The sequence below is a fragment of the Leguminivora glycinivorella genome, chromosome 6 (genome assembly GCF_023078275.1).
Source record: "Leguminivora glycinivorella isolate SPB_JAAS2020 chromosome 6, LegGlyc_1.1, whole genome shotgun sequence".
Taxonomy (NCBI): domain Eukaryota; kingdom Metazoa; phylum Arthropoda; class Insecta; order Lepidoptera; family Tortricidae; genus Leguminivora; species Leguminivora glycinivorella.
Window position 1 is genome coordinate 17,049,932 of NC_062976.1, and position 22,568 is coordinate 17,072,499.

The window sequence follows — 22,568 nt, forward strand, 5'->3', positions numbered from 1 at the left end:
CGCTACCTTGCGCGCTCACATTCTCGGCACCTCTCTAGGTGTCGTTTATTATAAACAAAAATTGGTCTTAAGGTTAATTGTCTGTAAAATAACAACTACATATTTATTAGTGATCTGTGGACATAAAATAAGTATTGCTTAAAGCCCTCTTGTACAGAATTAGGGCCCATTTAGACGATACGAGAACTCGCATACGAGTTTTATTACATTGCGGTATTTGATGGCTGTGCAAAATTGTATGTTAACCTCAAAAGCCCGCAATGTAACTAAAATCGTATGCGAGTTCACACGCCGTCTAAATCAGGCCTTACGGTCGGTTGCACGAAACAGTCCAAACAGTACAGACTGTGTGTGCACCGTTCGCTAAAATTTATTGTATGGGAAGTTTCATATTTTACTGCAGTTTGATATATATTTAATATACCAGTCTGTTAAATATGGTTGGTGCAACTGGGCCATAACCCTTTCAGGCGAACAACGATCACATAAGCGTCATAGGTAGGTACACTTTAATTGACATAGCTTGCTAGAAAGTGATTAAAATTTATAAAGCAAATGTGATAATCACGAGTAAACAGATGATCATTTCTGTACCAACATTACCAACATAGTAGCTTGGTGATATGTATTTAAAGGTTCAATAGAGTAGATATTTTTGTACAGCATTAAGTACGTGTTAGATAATTTGACAGGGATATTACTGAGTGACATAATCATTAGGGACTGCATTTACTTAGTGAAATATAAGCATTATACGGTACGATCAACCAATTTGAATCCTAGGCCACTCTATTGTAGAACCCTGTGTTATTGACACCGTGCTTTATATGCCATAGAAGTCCATTTCACGTGTAATATGAAAAAGTCAGTTAGATGTACACAGAAACAGAGAATTCGGCACTTTAAAAGATAGATTTTCAAGTTTACATTGACAAGCATACGATAATTTAGATGCCTAGGCACTTAGTACTTTACATCAAACGTATAAGGCCTAACTACTGATGTGCCGACGGAAAGTTTCCAAAATTCTGAAATTTTCACATAAGAAAACTTCGGAAACTTTCCATACTTTGTATGGACAATTGTATGGATGGAAACTTTCCATTACATAAATTTAAATTCCCTTTATATTTCGTGAAAGTTTCGTGAATTTTTCAAGAAATTTAAGATGTTTTTGGAAAGTTTCCGCAACTTGCACATCACTAGGCCTAACTTTCATTCGCAAATATGTAAAACCATCCATAAAAGCATAGGAAATGCCCCTAAATGTCACATCGACACAAGCTTTACGATATCAGCTTGTGTTCATGGCAACATTGTATTTAATGTGTTTCGCAACACCGATTGTTATGCAGGTTTAGGTTTCCAAGTCTTATGATGCAAATATGTAGGGAAAACCTAGATATTGTTGTTACAAGATTAGTTAGGTAACAAATACTTAACCCATTATTATTAAGTTACTGAACTGATTAGCTAAAATGTGTTGTGTCCTTTTCTGACAAATACATTTTAAGTCAACATGACAGAAAAGGACACTTGACACTTGTTGAACTATTTCAATATTTTTTATTATGAATACGGGGCTGAATCTTTCGATACTCAACTGAAGAGTCAATCTCTGTTTTTGCCCAATAGATATTGACAATTGTTGTCACGTGACCATTGTTTTTGTAAAAGTTTATTTACAACATGTAAAAAATGAAATTCAAAATCAAACCACATTGATCACCTAGTTATCTACATACTACATTTAAAAAAAGTAAGTACATAATTCGTCTATAAGAGGCTTTAATGCAATTTTTACTAACAGGTAAGTAATTTGTGTTGCGTACAAAAAATATCCATTAAAATATTTATTTTTATTTTACACTTCATTTACCAGTCACGGTGAGGGTTTGGTTGTAATTTAGATTTACAATAAGTATCAATCAATGTGGATAATATATATAGCCTAAAAAATCGATGACCTCGTCCTTTTAAATAAACCTACAGAACATATAAAACCGCGATCACTTATTGGAGATTTGGTTAATAATCATTATGCCATAACGTCACTTCCCTTTATCTTGGACAGCGAGAGTTGCAAACAGACAAATATTCTCCGAAACCCCAATATGTGACCGCGGCTTAAAAAATAGTCTAGTGAGGTCTCCACATGCTTGGCCAAACACTAAACACTAACTTGCGAACAAGTAGGTGTTTGATTGTTTTGTTTGGTTTGCCTGTCGGCAGCACCGGTGTCGAGATTTTGCACAAATTAAACTGACACTTTCGGCAGGAAATGCCGTGTTTGTGTTCTATGGTGTTTGGCATGGGTTCGATGTTTGCGCCATAGTGGCCTACAAATTTGCAGTTTACCTGACGATATAGGCCTTTGAGTTACTCGCACAAATTAATAGTGCCGAATAATTGATAGGTCGATATCGCCCGGAGAACTTGTAATATCTGTGTTTATTCAATTGATTTGAAGATAATGTGTTCTCTAAATTACAACCGAATTGCTAAGTTTTGCAGTATTTAGGTATACAGACATACGGTTTGTAAGCACAGTTTGTACAGTCAACCAATTGGAACCCTAGGCCTGCAGTAAGAGATTTCTTACAATTTGATTTATTAACGTCACTGTGACATAGTTCTACAGTCTAGGCCACTGTACGTGATTCCAATTGGTTGACTGTACTTACTGTGATTACAAATCAATGACCATAAATAATATTGAATTACTCTAAAAAGGTGCTCGTACAATGTGAGCGACGCAATCACCACTAAAACGCTTCCATAACTTCTTACAATACAAACATCTAAGTGATCTCCATATGTACAGTGCTTACCCTACAAAAATAATTTAATCAATCGCTATACAATACATACATCTTCATAAGGTACAATACTAGTGGAATATAAATACCTACATATTTCTATATATTACATACGAATACACAATACGGTTATGTGGTGTAAGTGAATTATATTACTTTTGTAAATACATAGTAAGTGTAATATTGCAGTAACAAGTAACATTGTATTAAAATAGTTAATTATTCACGATTGATTGATCAACCGCAACTCAGTAAAATGAAATGTTCACAAAAATAAACATTCAAAATATTACTTTATTAGCTATACCTAGTATTTCTAACCCATATTAAATTAATACTTAGCCAGAAAATACACTAGTTTCAGCAGGTTAAAACTAAGTAAGTTTAGTTTTATACTTATAGCAATATGTATTACATAATATTGATATCTGCCAGTACAGTCAACAAGAAATTGAATACATCAGTAGGTGGCTATGTATACTATGCATAATTCACTTACACCAATATTTTAATGCCGGCTCCACAAGCATGTCAAACACTGCCCAAAAAATATAAACGTGTGGATAGATGTTCCCCAGTTTTGTGTTTGCTAGTGATCGCCGGTAGTGTTGGTGTCGGCCTTTTACACGGATCTTTGGTCTTGGGCTCTTGGTTTCTCAGGTGTTCGACAAACTGACACGTTCGACAAGCCTTGGGAATCGTGTTTGTGTTGGGTGGTGTTTTCAAATGTTTGTGTTTGTAACAAACACAAAGCTTGTGGAGCCAGCATAGAAAATTCATGTCAGTGGTAGTTTCAGGTTATTCACTTGTTGAAACATCCATGCGTTTTTTACTAATTCCATACAGTGAAGTTATCATATTATCATCAATCCCGCTGATTTCTAAATTATATGCTAAATTCTTATTGGAATGTTATAACTTCTTCATAATTTCCATAGATAATAATGAGGAGTCTAGTCGCTAGTTCTACAAATAGTTACTTTATTGTTTACAAAATTGCATTCAAATTATAAAGATCTTTGGTTCAAAGTTTTCGTGATGAGTTTATTTTTAGGTAAGCTCTCGAAGGCCACAGACCTAAATAAAGTCAGCCATAGAACGACCTAGAAGTATGAGTCTCTTTACTGACCCAATACCTATGTATACCTAGTCTGTGGAATTCGAGGGATTAGAAGAAATAACAAAACATAGATAAATCAAAAGACTATCCTCAAGTTAAATAATACGATAATCGGATACCTATCAGGTAACTAACGTTAAAATCTGATCTATATTAACAATACAAGTTAAATCTTTTCCGGTAGGAACCATGTAATTACTTTCTTAGCAATACTCTGACTGATAGTCAACTATAAATCACTATTAAGTAGGTAGGTACTACGTGTAGAGAAATGTTTATACAAGTCCTCACAGCACATTTTCGATAGTCTTTAGTCGCACATAGTCTTTTGGAATGTTTCAGGAACCCTTAACAATTATCCTGGCGACTATGGTGACGTACCACAGTACGACAGTGGTTAGTGGGTAAAGTCAGCACAATATTCACAGAGGATGTCTCGGAGAAGGCGCGTGGTCGGGCCTGACGGAGGGCGCGGCGTGCGCGGGGGGAGGGTAGGGGCAGTAGCGGAGCGGGGCGGGGGGCTTCTGCATCCACAGGTCGGGCGGCAGCGCCAGCGGTTGCGGCCACGCGCCGGGCCAGCCGCGCCCGCCCAGCGCCAGCAGCTGCAGGGCCGGCGGCGTGCGCGCCCACGCCGCGCGCTTCTCCGCCTCCTCGTCGGGCAGCGGGCCGCCCGCGCCGCCGCCGCCGCCCGCGTACAGCCGCAGCGGCGACCGCAGCAGCTGCTGCTCCATCAGCATCAGCTCCATCGGGTCTCTGGGGAAAAACAATTATAAAACATCAGATATTTGGTTACGCACACCCTGAGATGAGTCTTTGGTGTCTCTACAATGATCCCTGACCAGAAATCTGTCAAAATTCAAACATTACTAGGGGAATATTTTAAGACAGAGACGCATATATAGAAGTATGTTAATTTTCTAAGAATGATAAGAGGGAAGCCCTTACATCAGAAATAGCTTCCTCGATAGACCAAGTTCCAGCTTGCGGTTCGTATTCCGCGAACGCACGAGTTGCTTGATCGTTGGCTCTCAGCGGCCCGTGGTCGATAAAACCCACTTCGGGGAAATATTCGACGGGCCACGTGGCTGCCTTTAATATGCTCGTAGTAATAAAACTGCTCATTATAAATACTTCGCAAACAAAAGAACATGTTTTATTTATAGGTAACAATGCTTTTACTGCTTATTATTCTTTCACTTGCCAGATATTCATTTTCTTTTGTTGTTTTCACAGGCACTATGTCAAGTTTTTTTTAATATTAAACTAATGACACTTATTAAGATGATGATGGCTCGTAAGAAATCCTATTTGCAAGGTAAATGATATTTATTCCATTTTTATAATTTTATATCGCTAGAAATTGTTTCGTCGAAGCGATTTATGTGTTGCGGAGCGCGTTAACGAGGCGCGCAGAGCTCGTCAGCCCTTTATGGCGGCGAGAGCGCCCTTTATCGGTTCCCGGACTTGTGCCGCCGCACGCGTTCGCGCGAATTCGCTATTTTCGCCACTCACAGAACTATTCAACTAGCGCACCCATAAGCGTGCAATAATCCATCCTTCACGCCCGCTCAATGGAAATCGAACTCCGTAACTCCTTAAAGATGTACGACGGTATCGTGCGCGCGGTGTCGTGGAGTCATTAATAACAGGAGGTGTTGGGATGCTCTCGAGCGGCAAATGAGCGTGACGACACGCCGGGCTCGAGGTGAGACTCAAAATTGGCATGACATCATGAGATGCCGTGTCGAATTTAATCTATCACCGGTGCGCCGCAGCCTCAGGCGCCGGCCGGGAATTAAAACAGGTAGGTTGCCCACACACGCCAACAGAAATATAGATTTTTTACACGCCACCTAATTTCAAACATAAAAACTAATAGTTCCCTAATAGCACTGGTGTTACCGAAACCGTACATTAACTTTCACGTGGAGCTCCACCGTCCTAATCATTTCACACAGCGGTAACATGCGACATAAAATTTTGATTACAGCACAGAGTTAAGTGTGTAATTTACCAAAATACCGACTAAATTAACAGGTCATTTTGCTGTGCTTATATGGCAATTTGCTCTTGGTCCCGTTTCAATAACTTGAAAAAAATTGCTTAACAGTTAAATAATTTGTAACGGTGTGTTAAAATGTTGGCAGTATTTAAATCAACATTTACAAAGTTCATGAAAGCTGCGTAATGGACATCTCGGCCCGATTACGATCGTGGGCAACAAAAGTGTGATTAATTTTAAGGTGGAATAAATTGGTTAATTTTAACTAACACATAGGAATCACAGTCGTAATGTTTCGAAATTTACACGTTTCTGTGAGGTGATATGGAGAAAGGTCGTAAGTGTGCGGAGTTCCTAAAGCTGTCATGTCGGTGGTTATGTCGTTTCGGGTGCCGTGGGGGCGTTAATGGCGTATTTATTATGATCTCGGTATCAGCAGTAATAGCCAACACTCTCCGGCGGCAAATTACAGGGCGGCGCTCTTAGAGTCCGCCGCTAGGGACGGCCCAGGACTTTATCGATATCTCGTCTCGGACCTCTTATCGATGTATACCTACATTACGACCGCGAATACCAAATGACTATTACTATGAGAATCTTTTTGTATAATTTATAGTAATGTTACATACTTGCGAACTTGCGATTTTCTAAGTTTCCTAATAAACGGTTATGCACTATCTAAGTACCTAACAAAACACTTGACCCACCTACAACATAGTAAGAACGATACAAAAACATAAATATACTCTAAGTGCAAATTATGTTGCCGGTCTTGTCGATGTAATTAAGTTATTTTCTATAGACAGTGCTCTTTGTTATTAGAAGGCTACTTACTGCCCATATTAAGTGCAATGTGGGCGGATCGCCGAAGAAAATAACACAGGTGCTAGCCGCTACTTTGTTTGCAACTATTGCATAGATGCATTATTACTGGTTGGATTGCGCTTGCTGTCGGAGCTATTGTGGCTATAAATAATAATGCAAATACCATATAAATTTCAGTCGTAAATGAGTTCTATCTAACTCATTGTAATATGAAGGAATATGATACTTTGAATTTGTATGATCAAAGCTTACGCTTTGTCTAGAAAAATAAACAATTTTGCTAAAGCGACATGTAGGTAAGTAATTCGATTCGAGAACAGTTTGAGCCCTTTTATAATCCTTGACAGAATTTCAGCATGATAATCATAACGTATAATATTTCCCATAGCTTGACTAGGTTAGAAGCACATCATTAAAGAGAACGCCGACACCTACGTAAGTGAATCGCGCGCAATTAACGAAGAGCTGCGCCAGCGCATAAATATCGACTCGCTCGCTAAATATCGGCCCTGATTGAGCGAGGGGCGTGGCCTATTAATTAATGATCTCGGCCACCTCACGACATCCTCTTTTAAACCTCGTATCTCTCGCACCCAGCGTTCTGTAATTTGAACTTTATTTCTATTCTAAAAAAAGTTGATTTTTCGTTTGTATGAGATGCGAGGTTGCGAGAGTAATATTTAAAAATCCCACACGTTCTCATACAATGGCAATCCATCACACTTATTGTCTGACGATTTCGGACGTCAGCGAAGGAAGTCATTAAGGCTAGGCCAGTTGTTTTAAACATTTGTATTTGTCATTATAATTTGACTGCGGTAGATTTATTGCTGGGAAATGGCGCCTGTGAGCGATTTGCCGATATTCATTTCCATCGTAAGGCGTCAGACATGGGTAGTTATACTCATTAGCAACTTTGCACGGGAAGTGCACGGGAAAACATACCACTTTGTCGATTGCTATAAAGCCGCTTTGTCATTTTATTCATATAAAGATACAAGTAAATCTCGCCTTAATGGTAACCGACAAAGTTGAACGTTTTACTAAACTCGCATATCACCACCCACGCGATATATCCTGCCATAGTTATGTTCTCCCCTGGTAAGGAAATTAGCAGTATCGGTATCTCAAAAGAAAACAAACAATACAAAAAATACGGATAGAAAACTTTAATAACATGTTTTTATTCAAGCTTTACATTCGGGGCATAAAGCAAAATAATGTGCGGAAAGAGGAAGCATACATGAAGATTCATTTTATTGAATATTTGGTGATGATGATTAAACAGATACGTATTAATACTATAACACATATTATCAATGTCAAAAATTTAATTACAGTTTATCGAAAGACTATGAAAAACACAGCGTGTAAGTGCGTTTTCACATTATCCGATCCGATATCGGATGTCGGAAGGATTTCAATGGAAAAAATCCAAGATGGCGCCTGTAATGTATGGGATATCGGTCCGATATCCGATATCGGATCGGATAATGTGAAAACGCACTAAAACGGAAGCAACATCACACAATGCACGATACAAAAAACTCACGTAGACTTTCTAAAAAACGAGAAGAAAGCTAAATTAAGAGTAATCGTTGGCACGATATAATGAGTGCACAGTAGCGCTGGTCGAGCAAGTTCATCTGATACGTGGTTGTAATTATTCGGCTTTCAATCTGCCACTGATCATGTGAGAGCTTTTGTTTACCTCTTCAAAACGTCATGTGAATCGCTGCAGGCTAGCCTGTGTAATCTGACCTCTTATTTAATTTAATTGTTACAAACTTAAGGCTAAAATTTTGTAGGTTTAGAGCCCTGAAATGATTTATTAAATACTATGAATAGATAGGTTTCTATACAATGGAAGTCTGACCGTACTTCTGAAAAACATTTACTTGCATCTTGCTACTAACATCCAGTCTTCAAACTTAAGGCAGCTTATTAATCGTAGACTTCCTAAGCTCCTCAATAACACTGGTGCTTACTATTAGGTCGAAAAACACTACTTAGTCGCCTAAATGATCATAAATTTCATTTTCTTGTTCTTTGAGTTATCCCGGAATTTTGCCACTGGTTTAATTCTTGTAAAAAAAAGAAATTAAGCAAATATCGGGGGAGAGACCATGCTGTAATAGGTATACCTTCAACTATTATTTAAAGGCTATGTTCATTACTCTACAAAACATAATAAAGGTAAGGTATCTTAAGTGTGAAAGCGTGGGTACGGTAGCCGGAGCGAGCGTAATTGCGTGATAACATCTGGAATTAGCCGTCAATCACCGCCGCTCATCGCCGCGCTATCAATTAATACGAATCGGTAGTCGTGTCGAACGATAGATAATGATGCCGGGGCATAGACAAATGGCAGATTGCTTAAGCTCCATGGAGAACGCTATCTCTATCGCTCATCCGTTCTAGTGCGACAAAGAAACAGAAGTAGGTATTGCCAATAGCTTACGCTTAGTAAGCGTTTCGTAGCCAGCTTTCTCTATCGCTCTTCTGTAGCGGAGCGCCAAAGTTAGACTGCGTGTCGATGCAACGTTTGTCACTTTGGCTAGGCCGGTTGTGTCCCTTAAGCATGAAGACAGTCGCTCACGTTTCGTAGCGAACGATAAGATAATCTCCATCTGTCGCTCTTCCGCACTATGTAATACGACAATGAAACATAACTAAGATACGCCACAAAGCGAAAGCGTTTGGCCTCTTCTCTACGCAAGCTGGGTCCGTAAGATGGTCATTCGCTCACGCTCCGGGGCCAAATATACGAGTCTATCGCTCTTCCCTATTGGTGCGACAGAGACAGTTGCTTATTATTCGCCAAGCGTTAGCTATTTGGGACTTGTCTGCGGGCCCTAGTAATTGTAATGCTGACGCTATTGTACACTTGCAACCGCCATTAGTTCGAAGCGAACAATGTTCTCGAATATCTGTAGATGTAGATTGCCAAGGCGTGAGAATATACATTTCAGACAGCAAAGACATTGAAGAAAAAAGTAGGTATCTACAAGAGATTAAAATGTTTTTATTACATAACCCTTCTACTAAACAGAAGATATTGATTATTGTAACATTTCTTAGGCATAGTTTTATGTACCTACCTATAAGCTATAAGTATATAATCACATACATATAATCACGCCTGTATCCCATAAAGGTACCCCTTTAGGCAGATCACATGAACTACTCAAGTTTCAGTGCCACTCTTGGCAAAAAGGGATTGAAATAAATCTAAATTGTGACATTGCAGTGACAGGTTGCCAGCCTCTCGCCTACGCCACAATTTAACCCATATCCCACAGTCGATTTCTACGACACCCACAGGGAATAAAGGGGGTAGTAAGCTATAAGTAATAATTAGATAAGCTTTGACTTTTATTTCAAAGTCACAGAATGTGCATAAATTTAAGTTACTTTTCACGTAGGTAAGCATGATGTATACGAGGATCCGAGCGAAGGGATCGTCATAAAACGAGTAACTGTTATTATTTTGCAAATTGTTAGACATGATGATAAACAATTAACCATAAAATCTCCAGCTGACTAACATTACGGAAAATCATTTACCTTCACAGACAATACATAACGGAGTACTTAGCGAGGACATAACCGTTAAAAGTTTATGTTTTCCAAGACGAGAGAAAATTATACGTTCTTGCGTTTTACTTAAACGACCTTCTATGCTGTTTAAATGTGGAAAGATAATTATTTTTGCATAATTCAGCAGGCTGTTCGCAGGATAACCGGTGTTATGTTATTGCTATTCGCTTTCCCGATGGTATCAACACTATCAACCAGTCTATGCGCGCTCTTCGCTTACACACAATTTGATCCAAGTCCGAGTTGGTTTTTACACTGGATGTGTTGAGCGATCAGTTGTGTGTAGTCCATAATACACGTGGACCGGTTTGTGCACATCACACCGATGGGAGATAATAGAAATGCGCTTTAATTTGTCGTTTAGGGCATAATGAGCCGCGCGCCCTGTGATTACGCGCCGCCGAGTGCCGCGGGCCGCCGTTGACGTGAGCTCTACACGCCGCACGGGCCTACTATTGGATCTCACACTCAATTCGCAAGTCTGCACCTTTGCCTACATGTGAGGCTGAGTTATTTTCAATAGATTTTAATTTTCAATAGGTACTATAGCATTTTCTAGTCGCCTTCTCTGAAAACGAAGTAAATTTTTTGCAATATTTTTTCACTAGCTTCCAACTATTTGAATGTGGAGTGATCTATATCAATGGCAAATCTGTGGAAAACGCCGAAATGGAATTTAAAAAATATGAACTATAGATATTGAGAGTCTACGGTTTCAATCATCAATGGTTTCAATGAAATCAGTATACCTACCTTAATTATGTACCTAGACAAATGCCCAATTGTCGACTAGGGGACATAATAGGTATTGAACAAATCATAAGGAATTGAGCGATAGGAACAATTTCATAAATCGGCTTCCAGGCGCCAATTGATGCTTCCTTTTTCTGAGATATTAAGTACATATGTATAACATTTATAACACACAATAGAATGTAACAGATGTGATTCGTTGTAAGAGAAACGCGAAAATCAGAGTCGTATAAAAATGTCCCGTAGTAGTGGTCACCTCATGGGAACGCCCGTTCGCTGCCTCCCGGCAAATTCTCGCCTCGCCATCGCCAGTCTTCGACTTAATCACGAAAACTTCTCGAAACACGCTGTAAATGTGTCATTTTCGACCAAAACCTACAATTTTATCGCACGTTGGTTATTACTGGCATAAAATACACAATTAGGTAACGTACTGGTATTTTAACGTATCGATATGAAGCAGTAGTTTTGTCAGAAAACGTTACAAATATTGACTTTACAATGAGTAATTTAATGACAAATTGATACAATTTTCCAAAAGTAATGAGCATATAAAATTACCTTTATTTCACGGCTATGTTCACTTTCCCCATAATGTAAATAAAAATGAATGTCTGATTCCGTTACATTTACAGTTTACAGGATCGAGTAACTTTTTTAACACATCAATAACCTAACCACAAAATTATAATTTTGAAAAAACCCCCGATCGCAACATAGTGGACCGATTTTCATGAAACATGGCTACTACACTTCCGACTAATTCAGCTTTCAAACAAAAATCTCTAATCTAAATCGGTTCATCCGTTCGGAAGCTACAATGCCACAGACACACACAAACAGACATACAGACAGACACGTCAAACTTATAACACCCCGTCGTTTTTGCGTCGGGGGTTAAAAACTCTCACTATAAAAGCTCTGCAGTAGTATTTATGTCAGAAAATTTACAACTGTTCACATAACTATGAGTATAATGTAATGATAACTTTTTACAAATGTCAGTTCAGATTACTTTCTTGCGCGTTGCGCGGAACAGCAGGCCTAGTCGAAGTGACAATCTTTGCCGCTACGTGGCGATCGGCGCAGTCGGCTCTGTCTCACCACTAGAGAAGAGTGACAGGGAAAGCTAGATACGATTCACTTACAAAGCGTAAGCGATTGTGAAGCTGGCTAGGGAACTAGGTCTTTTTGTGTCGATAACCGCTCTCTAATAATCAGATTGAACAATGTAATCGATTCCCACGGTGTCGCTCCACTTTCTTAGTGTAACACTGGCTTGCTGACTTGCTGCTACTTTATTGGTAGTAAGCACGATTACATTAACTTAGATAACATAATCCATTACTGATGTTACTTTGCCCGTCTGTTTTTCTTCACTCTAATACCGTAGACTGACTCAATATTGTCATTTCGCGGACGCAGACGACGTCACGGGTCACGGACAAAAGGTAGGTAGTAGTAATATTTATAAAGTAGGTACAGGTATGCTTAACTTAAATTAAGCAGGCTTAAAATGTAGACTTAATTTATTTTGACTTAGTTACAGTTATCTTGGGGAACAGCATAAGACTCACGAAATTTCGACTGCAAAATACCTATGTACTTAAGTAGTAAAAAGTTATTTTAAAACCGGTTAGGTTAGGTCGATTACACCGTAGGCTACGTCAGGTACCTAAATGAGAAAATGACGCTTTTAAACAAATAATGTATTTAGCTGTGCTCATCACATTATTCAAACAACTAAGTAACAAACAACTTTCGATCTGTAGTGTCAGTTGTTTTTATTGTTGTTTAATTTGACATTCTTTTCCGCAGAAAAATAATCACCGTGTATTGAACGCTTATTCGTGACTGTGTTATAAGACAGTGATTTTCTCCCTGTAAGCTCTCAACCTAGCTTAGATTAAAAACAAAACCCAATAGATAGAGGTATAAGTAGATATCGATTATTTTGAAAGTCGATTAAGCAGATACGGCGTGTAACAACGCGCATCCCTAAATCGGCGCCGCGATCAGCATTCAACCGCGTATCAGTCGCAATCAGGCGAAGAACACGCAACTGAAAACCGATTGGTATTAACTTATACTAAAGTTTAGTGTTACTTAAGACCTTTCAGTTTTAAAGAGTAGTTTTTAATCTTTTATTCATGTTAAAGCCGCTCGCCGCGCAAATTGCAGGGCGGCCGACCTAATGCCTTTCAACTGTTGCTAATAACCTGCCAATTTATCAAAGTTGCCCTGAGCGCCGCAGCAGCATCGATTCGGTCCACTTTTGAGAACACGTGGGTCGGACACGGACACGTCCGTGTCATTAACAGTTTTGTACAAATTAATTCATGAAGAAATATTAATTACTGTCTAAAATGTAAAACAGTAGTAGGACACTTAATCAGATTTCGTGAGCCTTGAACCTTTAGCTAAGAGACATAGGTACGAATCAAAGACATATGTAACTCCGCATAGACGGATAAAGTCTAAAAAAAAAACGTACCTCAAAGCCCTAGAGAAAAAGGTACGGTGGCCTAGATGGCGTTACACCTTTGGGAAACGCTCGGCTAGATGGCGCTAATATTAATATTTGACATTTTAACACATATCAAGCTAACAATATGGGCCAAATTGTCAAAACTGAGGTTCAAAACTTTTAAGCTTGTGTCGAGAGATGGCAGTCTATGCACTGTGATTACACATTTTACTTTGACAGTAACTCTCTATAATACGAGCGATCCTCTTTCGTACGAATAAACGAGAGCGGCTGTCTGCGGCGGTTTCAAACGTCTACGGGTTGACCAAGGCACAGTGACATTGGCACTTGGTGTGGTATCGACAAAGAGAGTTAGGAACTCACCTATCAAAGTTCGTCCGAAGAGACCCCGAAACATTTAAGGGATTCGACTCAATCTTGAGCTCGATAATCTACGTTTCGACGTCGTTAAGACGTTTCAGAAAGGCAGAAAAGGGTAAAGACAAAGGGAGTCAGGAACTCACCTATCAAAGTCCGTAAGCCTCGAAGAATCCCTGAATCCTTTCGCAAAGGGATTAGAGTCTATCTTGAGCTTTGTTATCAACTGGTTCTGGTAGGCCGTGACGGCTGTGAACACGGTCTCAGGGAAGACGAAGGTGCGGTGCTGCTCGCGAGTCAGGTCCGTGATGGGGCCGCTGCCGTTGCGGACCTTCATGAGGTAAGTGTGGGACTGGTAGAATAACAACAGAGAAGAAACTCACCTATCAAAGTCTGTAAGCCTCGAAGAGTCCCTGAATCCTTTCGCAAAGGGATTAGAGTCTATCTTGAGCTTTGTTATCAACTGGTTCTGGTAGGCCGTGACGGCTGTGAACACGGTCTCAGGGAAGACGAAGGTGCGGTGCTGCTCGCGAGTCAGGTCCGTGATGGGGCCGCCGCCGTCGCGGACCTTCACGAGGTGGATGCGGGGCTGGTACCGGTGCATGGAGTTTAGGACGATCTGGGGAATGAGAAGGTTTTGTGAGTTATGTTAGAGAAATGGTTACCTTAATATTTGACTCGTGAAGCTTAATTGAATTGTTAATAATTCAGACACATTTAAAATCATTATATTTCAGAAATTTAGCTTGAGGACACCTAATTAATTTGGTTCACACCCTTAAATTATTTAATATTAAAATGAAAAATTTGACTTCATTATATCTGGAAAACTTAGCCTATCACCTTCACCATTTTTCAACGACTTTCATATTTATTTCATTTTCTAAATATAATCCATTGAGGTGATATTGCACCAAGAGAAATATGGAGGGTTAACCGACTCGGGTAACCCTAAAATAATCCATTTTGCATATGGAGGGTTAACCCTCCATTTGACATGTGACAGCCCACTAACCCTGAGTTAAGTGGTTGGTGCAAGTGGGCCTAAGAAGAAGAGCATAAAGCAGGAGACAAACTGGTAAGTATTAAAAGGACCATCGATTCCACACACTGAACAGGGCACAGGATCTCTTTGCAACCAATTTACTGACCATGATTGATACATGAAACTACATCATTTACAAATTTTACGTGACAACAGAGACATAAAGCATGCTTCCCTTTCCGAGTTAGGCCGAAATTATGCAAATCAGCCAATTCTCATGAGAGCAGCTGTTGCCCCACTCACGGGCACGATAATGCCGAGAATTGGCCACGTCATTATACTTAAGTAGCTTATCACAAAACGTTTAGACAGGCGTGTAGGATTTAGTGGTTCTGAGGAGTGCAAATGGACGTGTGTGGAAGTGACCATTTAAGGTCATTCCTGCAACACGAGGGTTTACTGGTGAAACCCGATAAGTTAAGCAAACTGGTTTTTGAAATTCGAACTATGTGCAATTTCCGCAATGTTGTTATTTCAAGGACAAATTATCTCGATTTATCGGGTTTCACCAGTAAACCCTCGATTACAGTCGTCATTTTTTTTTCATTTACTCGTAATAGTCGTAATAGATGCATATTTAAATAAGAACTTGAAATGTGTTTATCCCTTTTGAATAGATTACAGTAGAAATAAGTAGGTATATCAACTTGTAAAAATTTACAGAATACCTAGGCAATACTTAGGTATGTACAGGGACGGCTCACTCTGCGATCCTTTTGCCGCACTACGTGTACGTGCCGCCGGCCGCGAGTTCGCGGCCCATTCAGCGGCGACGACCTTTACGCGGCGCAATAGAATTCAATGTCGTCTGCACGCGTGCGGTCCGTTTGTTAATGTAGGTAAGAATTAAGACTAGCGGCGTTTTGTGAACATCAAAGGAGTGAGCCTTCTGTACTTGTACTATTATATATTCTGTGGTATCATGGTATGTATTTGATGTACTGTACTATCACCACTTATTAAATTTTAATATCAGTTAGATACAATACAGCTGGTAGTCGCTGGTAGCCTAGCGGTAAGTACCTGCGACTTTCGTTCCGAAGGTCGCGGGTTCGATCCCCGGCTCGCACCAATGAGTTTTTTGGAATTTATGTGCGAAATGTCATTTGATATTTGCCAGTCGCTTTTCGGTGAAGGAAAACATCGTAAGGAAACCGGACTAATTCCAATAAGGTCTAGTTTACCCTTCGGGTTGGAAGGTGAGATGGCAGTCGCTTTCGTAAAAACTAGTGTCTACGCCAAATCTTGGGATTAGTTGTCAAAGCCCCCAGGCTCCCATGAGCCGTGGCGAATGCCGGGATAACGCAAGGAGGATGATGATGACAATACAGCCATGCACAACATTTCCAAGAAGTCGTGTATGGTGTTATTTCTTATTTCACGATCGACGCTATAATTCGCTATTAATCGTTATCTCATCTTGAAGTATTAAAATGAATAAAGCATATTATTAATTAACTAATTGAAACTTGTAAAGCTATATGAATTAAAGGAGTTAATAACAGTTTATCTTGCCAACTGATATCTACCAACCTAGATAATCCGACTCAAATACGAAGCAGATACAATCAGAGCCGTTGTCCGACGTCCGACTCCTGCCTAATGCCCTGGGCCGGGCCCATTAATTACATCCACGCTATCAATTATAATAATAGTGTCGGTGATTTCTCATTACACTGTAGTAATTAATTGGCCTCGCCGAGATGTGACGCGCCGATAAGCTTACCGGCAAATTGTAACCTTCCTAAAGGACACAAACCCATATCGCTTTTTAAACTTATAAGCTCTTTTGTTAAAACAAGTGAATTGTTCTCTACTATGATGAGATAATTAACGTCCATAAGTTAATTAATTCGACTGTCTCGTTATGAAATTGTTTTAATGGCGGCAAAAGTGTCGATTCATGGCTTAGCCGCAGTGCTGATTGTTCCGATGTGAACGCTTGCCTAATACTAATTAAGATCTAGTTGCCTGGATATGATTTATTGCGAGTTTTACTGTTACAAGTATAAAAAGTAATAATTTTTTTGTAAATTTCACACCAGAGTAATTTTTAGACCTCTGTTATTTAACGGCATTTTGGCCTATCTAATATGTATCGTATCTAAGGAATTAGGTACATGCTTATTAGATAGTAAATCTTTATTCCTACCTAAACCATTAAATAATTAATTATTAGACAAATATTAGTACAGGTATAATTGATTAAATCTATTAAAAAATCAGCACCAAAATCAATCACCAATTCAGATAACAAAGTTCTTAAAATTCGGTATCATCAAAAGTGGCAACTTTGCCTTCTGCGGTAACTTTGCCAAATGTTATGCTTAGTAAAAATTGCAGACATTAAATAATGCCAAATATAAATAGTTCGTAGAAAACTAAATAAGTATGTGTATTATGAATACCTGCATATTTTTATATAAACGTATAACCTATTTTTGCCAGGTGAGACAGTTGTTACTTACATAATACCTATACTGAAACAAATAATTTTTAACCGACTTCAAAAAAGGAGGAGGTTCTCAATTCGACTGAATGTTTTTTATTTTTTTTATTTTTTTTTATTTTTTTGTATGTATGTTCCTCGATATCTCCGAGAATTGTGGACCGATTTTCAAAATTTTTTTTTTGATCGAACGGGTATAACCCCGAGATGGTCCCATTGGCACCAAGTCAGGGTCTGATGATGGGATCCTGGAGAAATCGAGGGAACTCTTCAAATGTTATAGGCACATGTAATGTTTTCAGTGTATTTTTCAAAGGTAAACCAGTATTTACGCCTGATGGTAATAATTTTATGTGGCTGAGCTGATGATGGAAGGTCAACTCCTCAATGGTTAGGAGTTAAAGGATAATTCTTTCACTAGTGTACATGTATTCGGACTGATACATATAATATCAATAGGAACCACTAAAAATCAACAAATAAATAAACTTTTTTAACAAAAAATAAAACCGCCTTCAAAAATAAGCGCGTTACAAAACACGGAGAAACTAAAAAGCAAAAAATAATAAACCTTTGAATTCAGATTTCTTATCGTATTGCAATAATCTAAACATCCAAATTATAAACAAATCAATTATTTTTGGAGTCGGTGCCAGCCTGCGTATGGTTGGGTGGGGCAAACAGGCAATAGCAAGGCGACGAACAGGTCTGGTACCGACTGCAAAAATAATTGATTTGTTTATAATTTGGATGTTTAGATTATTGCAATACGATAAGAAATCTGAATTCAAAGGTTTATTATTTTTTGCTTTTTAGTTTCTCCGTGTTTTGTAACGCGCTTATTTTTGAAGGCGGTTTTATTTTTTGTTAAAAAAGTTTATTTTATAACTTATTTATTTATTTTAACTTACTTGCACAAATTTACAAAACAAAGAGTACAAATGGCGGACTAACGCCTTGAAGTATTTTCTCGACACATAGAATTACTTTAGTTTACTACTTACACGGTTTAGTATACCTAAATAAACATGTATTGTGTTACAAAATGTGGAAAGACAATTTATACTAGATAATAAAACTGCAATATCGCATAATAATACATCATTCCATAGCTACAACAATCATAACATAATGTACAGCTACAAAAACTGTCTGCCGTTCGCATTTCGTGAAAGGTATCTTAGCTGTAGCGTCACGTACTCACGTACGATGTAGGCGACGACACGAATCGCTCTGAGGGGATGTGGTCGCACAACCCACCCGAGGCCCCTCGGCACGTCGGTACGCGATATTAATCTTTAATATTCGAGTGGTAAGGAAATGTATGGGTCGGTGAAAGGGCCAGATAGGTCTAATTGCGGTGGGGCGGTGGGAGGGCCGCAAGGAGGAGCGGATAATGGCGGCCGGTGGGGGCAACGCCGCCGTCGCCAGATGGTTGCGGCCCGCCGCGCTGCGCGAACGTATTTATAGTTCAACGTATGTTTTACAAACATTATGATAGGTATACTGTTTTTTTAGCGTTGACGTTGAAAACTACAACTAAGGCTTCTTTGAATGTCTTGTGAAATGAAAATAGTGACACAAGCAGAGTTTGATTTTAGATTGATGATGAGTTTAGATTAGTGTGATTGTAATATAACCACAAAATGAAAATTTTGAAAAAACCCTTGACCGCGACATTGTGGACCGATTTTCATAAAACATGGCTAAGAACACTCCCGACTAACTCAGCTTTCAAACAAAAAAAATAAATCGAAATCGGTTCATCCGTTCGGGAGCTACGATGCCACAGACAGACACACACACAGACAGACACGTCAAACTTATAACACCCCGTCGTTTTTGCGTCGGGGGTTAAAAATAGCTTTTAAAGAATTAAAAACGTTTGATTAATGAAAATATTGATTAACAATTTATTTTCAATTACCTAACTAAAAAAGTTAAGAGCAAAGACACGTCGATAGTACTGACAGGCAAACACAATGTAATCATGTCGCTACAAAAACACAACAATGAAAACACTCAAAAAACATTGATTTTCATCGGTATAAGTTAGTTATTTATTTATTTAAACTTTATTGCACAATATAAACAAGTACAAATGGCGGACTTAATGCCAGATGGCATTCTCTACCAGTCAACCATGGGCTAAACCGAAAAATTAAGTAGGTGCAGGGTCAGAGTATAGTTAGCGTGTAATGGAAAAGAATTTAAGGCTGCTTTCAAAAAAAACGTCAAAAGAATGTAAAATTGATAGTTTTAGTCGGTGAAATACTACACTTTCCGTTATCCAATAGATTTATTTAATTCAAGTTCCAGTTAGAGCATCTTATTATCTTGATTTTTATAAGACTGGATTTTTGAAAACTAACTTACTAAATTAATTATGAATTTTTCTCTAATGCGCGTTTAGAAAAACGCACGTATAGAGCTGAATCAGTCGATCTTATTTGTAAAATTTGGACAATTTTGAATATTAAAACGGGTAAATTTATAATTCGTATATCCTGTACCACAATCATTTCAGACAAGATTTTTATTTTAAGTTTTTGAAAAAGAGTAAACTAGCCTAAGGCGAATTCAATTTTTTTCAGTAATTACCTAAAATTAAGTGACAATTTCTTTGAAAATCTACATCACATCGAAGTAAGTTTTGTACTAAATTAATCTGCAACGTTTACTTAAATTGCTGTTATGCCTTAGTGATTATAAGCTGCTGTTGCTATTATTGATTTTTGCCAATTTTTTGAAAACGAGCCTTCACCGGTACAATTATTACCACTTTTGGACATTTTCTCATATTTTGTTGAACCAAGTAGAAAAAGTCCTATAATGTACATACATACATACATACATACAATCACGCCTGTATCCCATAAAGGGGTAGGCAGAACACATGAAACTACTAAAGCTTCAGTGCCACTCTTGGCAAATAAGGGGTTGAAAGAAAACGAAACTGTGACATTGCAGTGACAGGTTGCCAGCCTATAATGTGATATATATTTATAAACTACTCGCAAAGCCCTTTAATTTCATACCACACACGGTATGATCGAGCGCTCGGTTGCGATTTCACTATTTTTAACACGAAAGCCCTCTTAAGATACAAACAATATCCATATATGCTACATATAAATATATATATACAGACCTAATATTATACATAAATAGGTATATAAATATACAATACATAAATATAATATAAAATATACCCATTGTGAAAGATCATTGAGGGTGACTAATCGAACCTTGTCAAACAGATACTTAGGTACGCAGCATGCGCTTGAAGGCGAATTTGTTCCGAGCCTGCCTAATGGTGAGAGGAAGATCCGAATTGCCTGAAGGAGCCGGATTGCCTGGATGGTGAACGAATTTGACATGAAACCTGTACAATGTCGGGGGACAATAAGTTGAAGACTACGGGAGGTTCGGAGTTCCGTGCCCGAGCGCGGGGTAACAAATTTAAAATTGTTTCGAAGATAATTTGGGGCTGAAGGATCAAATAATATTGAAAATAAGGTACAGAGAATGCGCAAGGATCGACGTTCACGAATAGGAAGCCAGTTCAGTTTTGTTGTAGTAGTTATTGCCTAAGGCTTTGCAAACAATAGTTATTTCGTTACACTGTAACTTTTTATATTCAAATCGGTGCACAGTTAGCCGGGATCTATTTAATCTGAAATCTCGCACAAAATTAAAATCACCAGACGTATCTAAGACCTTTGCAGTCTGTAGTTGCATCATGCATTATAGTAAGTATAAGTCAATATTATTTTTACACGCATTTCTAGAAAAAAACAACAACGACGCTGATAAGAGCCGCATTTGCGCAAAACAAATGAATATAAACGGCAAAGTATTGATGCGCGAAATGTCAGCTGAAGCAGCATTCACAACGCTCAAGTGTTGCTTCAGACAAACCAGTATCAGAACGATCTCTGATAACGTCCAGTCTTTATGAATCCTAGTGCCAGGTAAAATGCGTGAATAAATAGGTAGGTTGTCAATGAGTTGATGGCCGGATTACGTCGGCTTGTCGCCTCGCGTCGGTCGACATATTGCCCCATTTGTACCTAACCGCGTCCCGCCTGACTCATTGACCAATCTTTTGGACATTCTATCCTAGGATTTCTAGGTGCCTACTTACACGCAGAAATAAATTATGTAAAAGTAAGTACCTACCTATTTCATTAGCCAAGAAATTGCAAATACGAAAAAACATATAAGTAGGTTCGATTCTGTCTTCAATCGCTGGAGGGCTTGGTCTCTTTTTTTATAAAGTAGGTATCAGTATCGGTCATTTATCCTCGGACTACATGAACATGAATAATAATAATAATAATATCAAGACCAGGAACTACCACATCAAATAATCGAAATAATATAATATGTACCTATACTTATTCAACACGTTTGCAAGATTGTGATCGGCATAAATGAAAATATAATACAATTCTTATACTAATTATTAATAATTAATGTTCATTAAACTAGTATCTAGTAGTTTAATGAACATTAATTTTATATTTAATCTGTCAGGCTCATGAGATCGGGCAAAGTTGCCACCAGTTTAAGTATGCCAAACTATACCGTTTTCATACAACACGTTTGACAAGGTCGTGATCCGTGCAATAAAATATTGCAGTGAGTGTGTTACATAAAAAATGGAATATGGCAGAATATTATGGAGCACAAAATGTGGAATGTATGGCTTTATTTATGCTAATAGCTTGCGAACATTCAATACCTACAGTATGTCAACAGATCGGGTGTGGGCGAGCGGCGGGTACAGTTTCGTCTGTCAAGTGTTAATATTAATTTTAATAACTGGTGTTTTGAAATGGATATAAAAAGAACCATTAATTTAGGCAGTGGCACAAATGACCGACGGACTATTTGTTATTATACCGAGACAAATATGTATTTCTATATTTTCTATCCGTGAAAATATTGATGTCAGCCTCTACCTACGTTAGGAATATGTTCTTGTTTAAATTTTATTTTTAAGCTTTTGCGACCGACTGTCCTCCCAGCACCGCCGAGGTTAAGTCAACAGAGAAGGTAAGCGATGAGAAATGATCTCTTAAAGTAGGGGATTTCGCTGCATTTG

General features: G+C 38.5%; 1 protein-coding gene across 1 annotated transcript in view; it reads right to left on the minus strand.

The window, feature by feature from the left end:
* Positions 1-2,724: 2,724 nt before the first annotated feature.
* The window catches only part of LOC125227364 (T-box transcription factor TBX20-like), a 113,217-nt gene continuing 93,373 nt past the window's right edge, over positions 2,725-22,568 (minus strand). The window contains exons 5-6 of the mRNA XM_048131664.1: positions 14,348-14,583; positions 2,725-4,692 (exon numbers count right to left, since the gene is read on the minus strand). Coding sequence (XP_047987621.1) covers positions 4,362-4,692; positions 14,348-14,583 — 567 coding nt within the window. The 3' untranslated portion in view covers positions 2,725-4,361. The remainder of the gene's footprint in view (positions 4,693-14,347; positions 14,584-22,568) is intronic.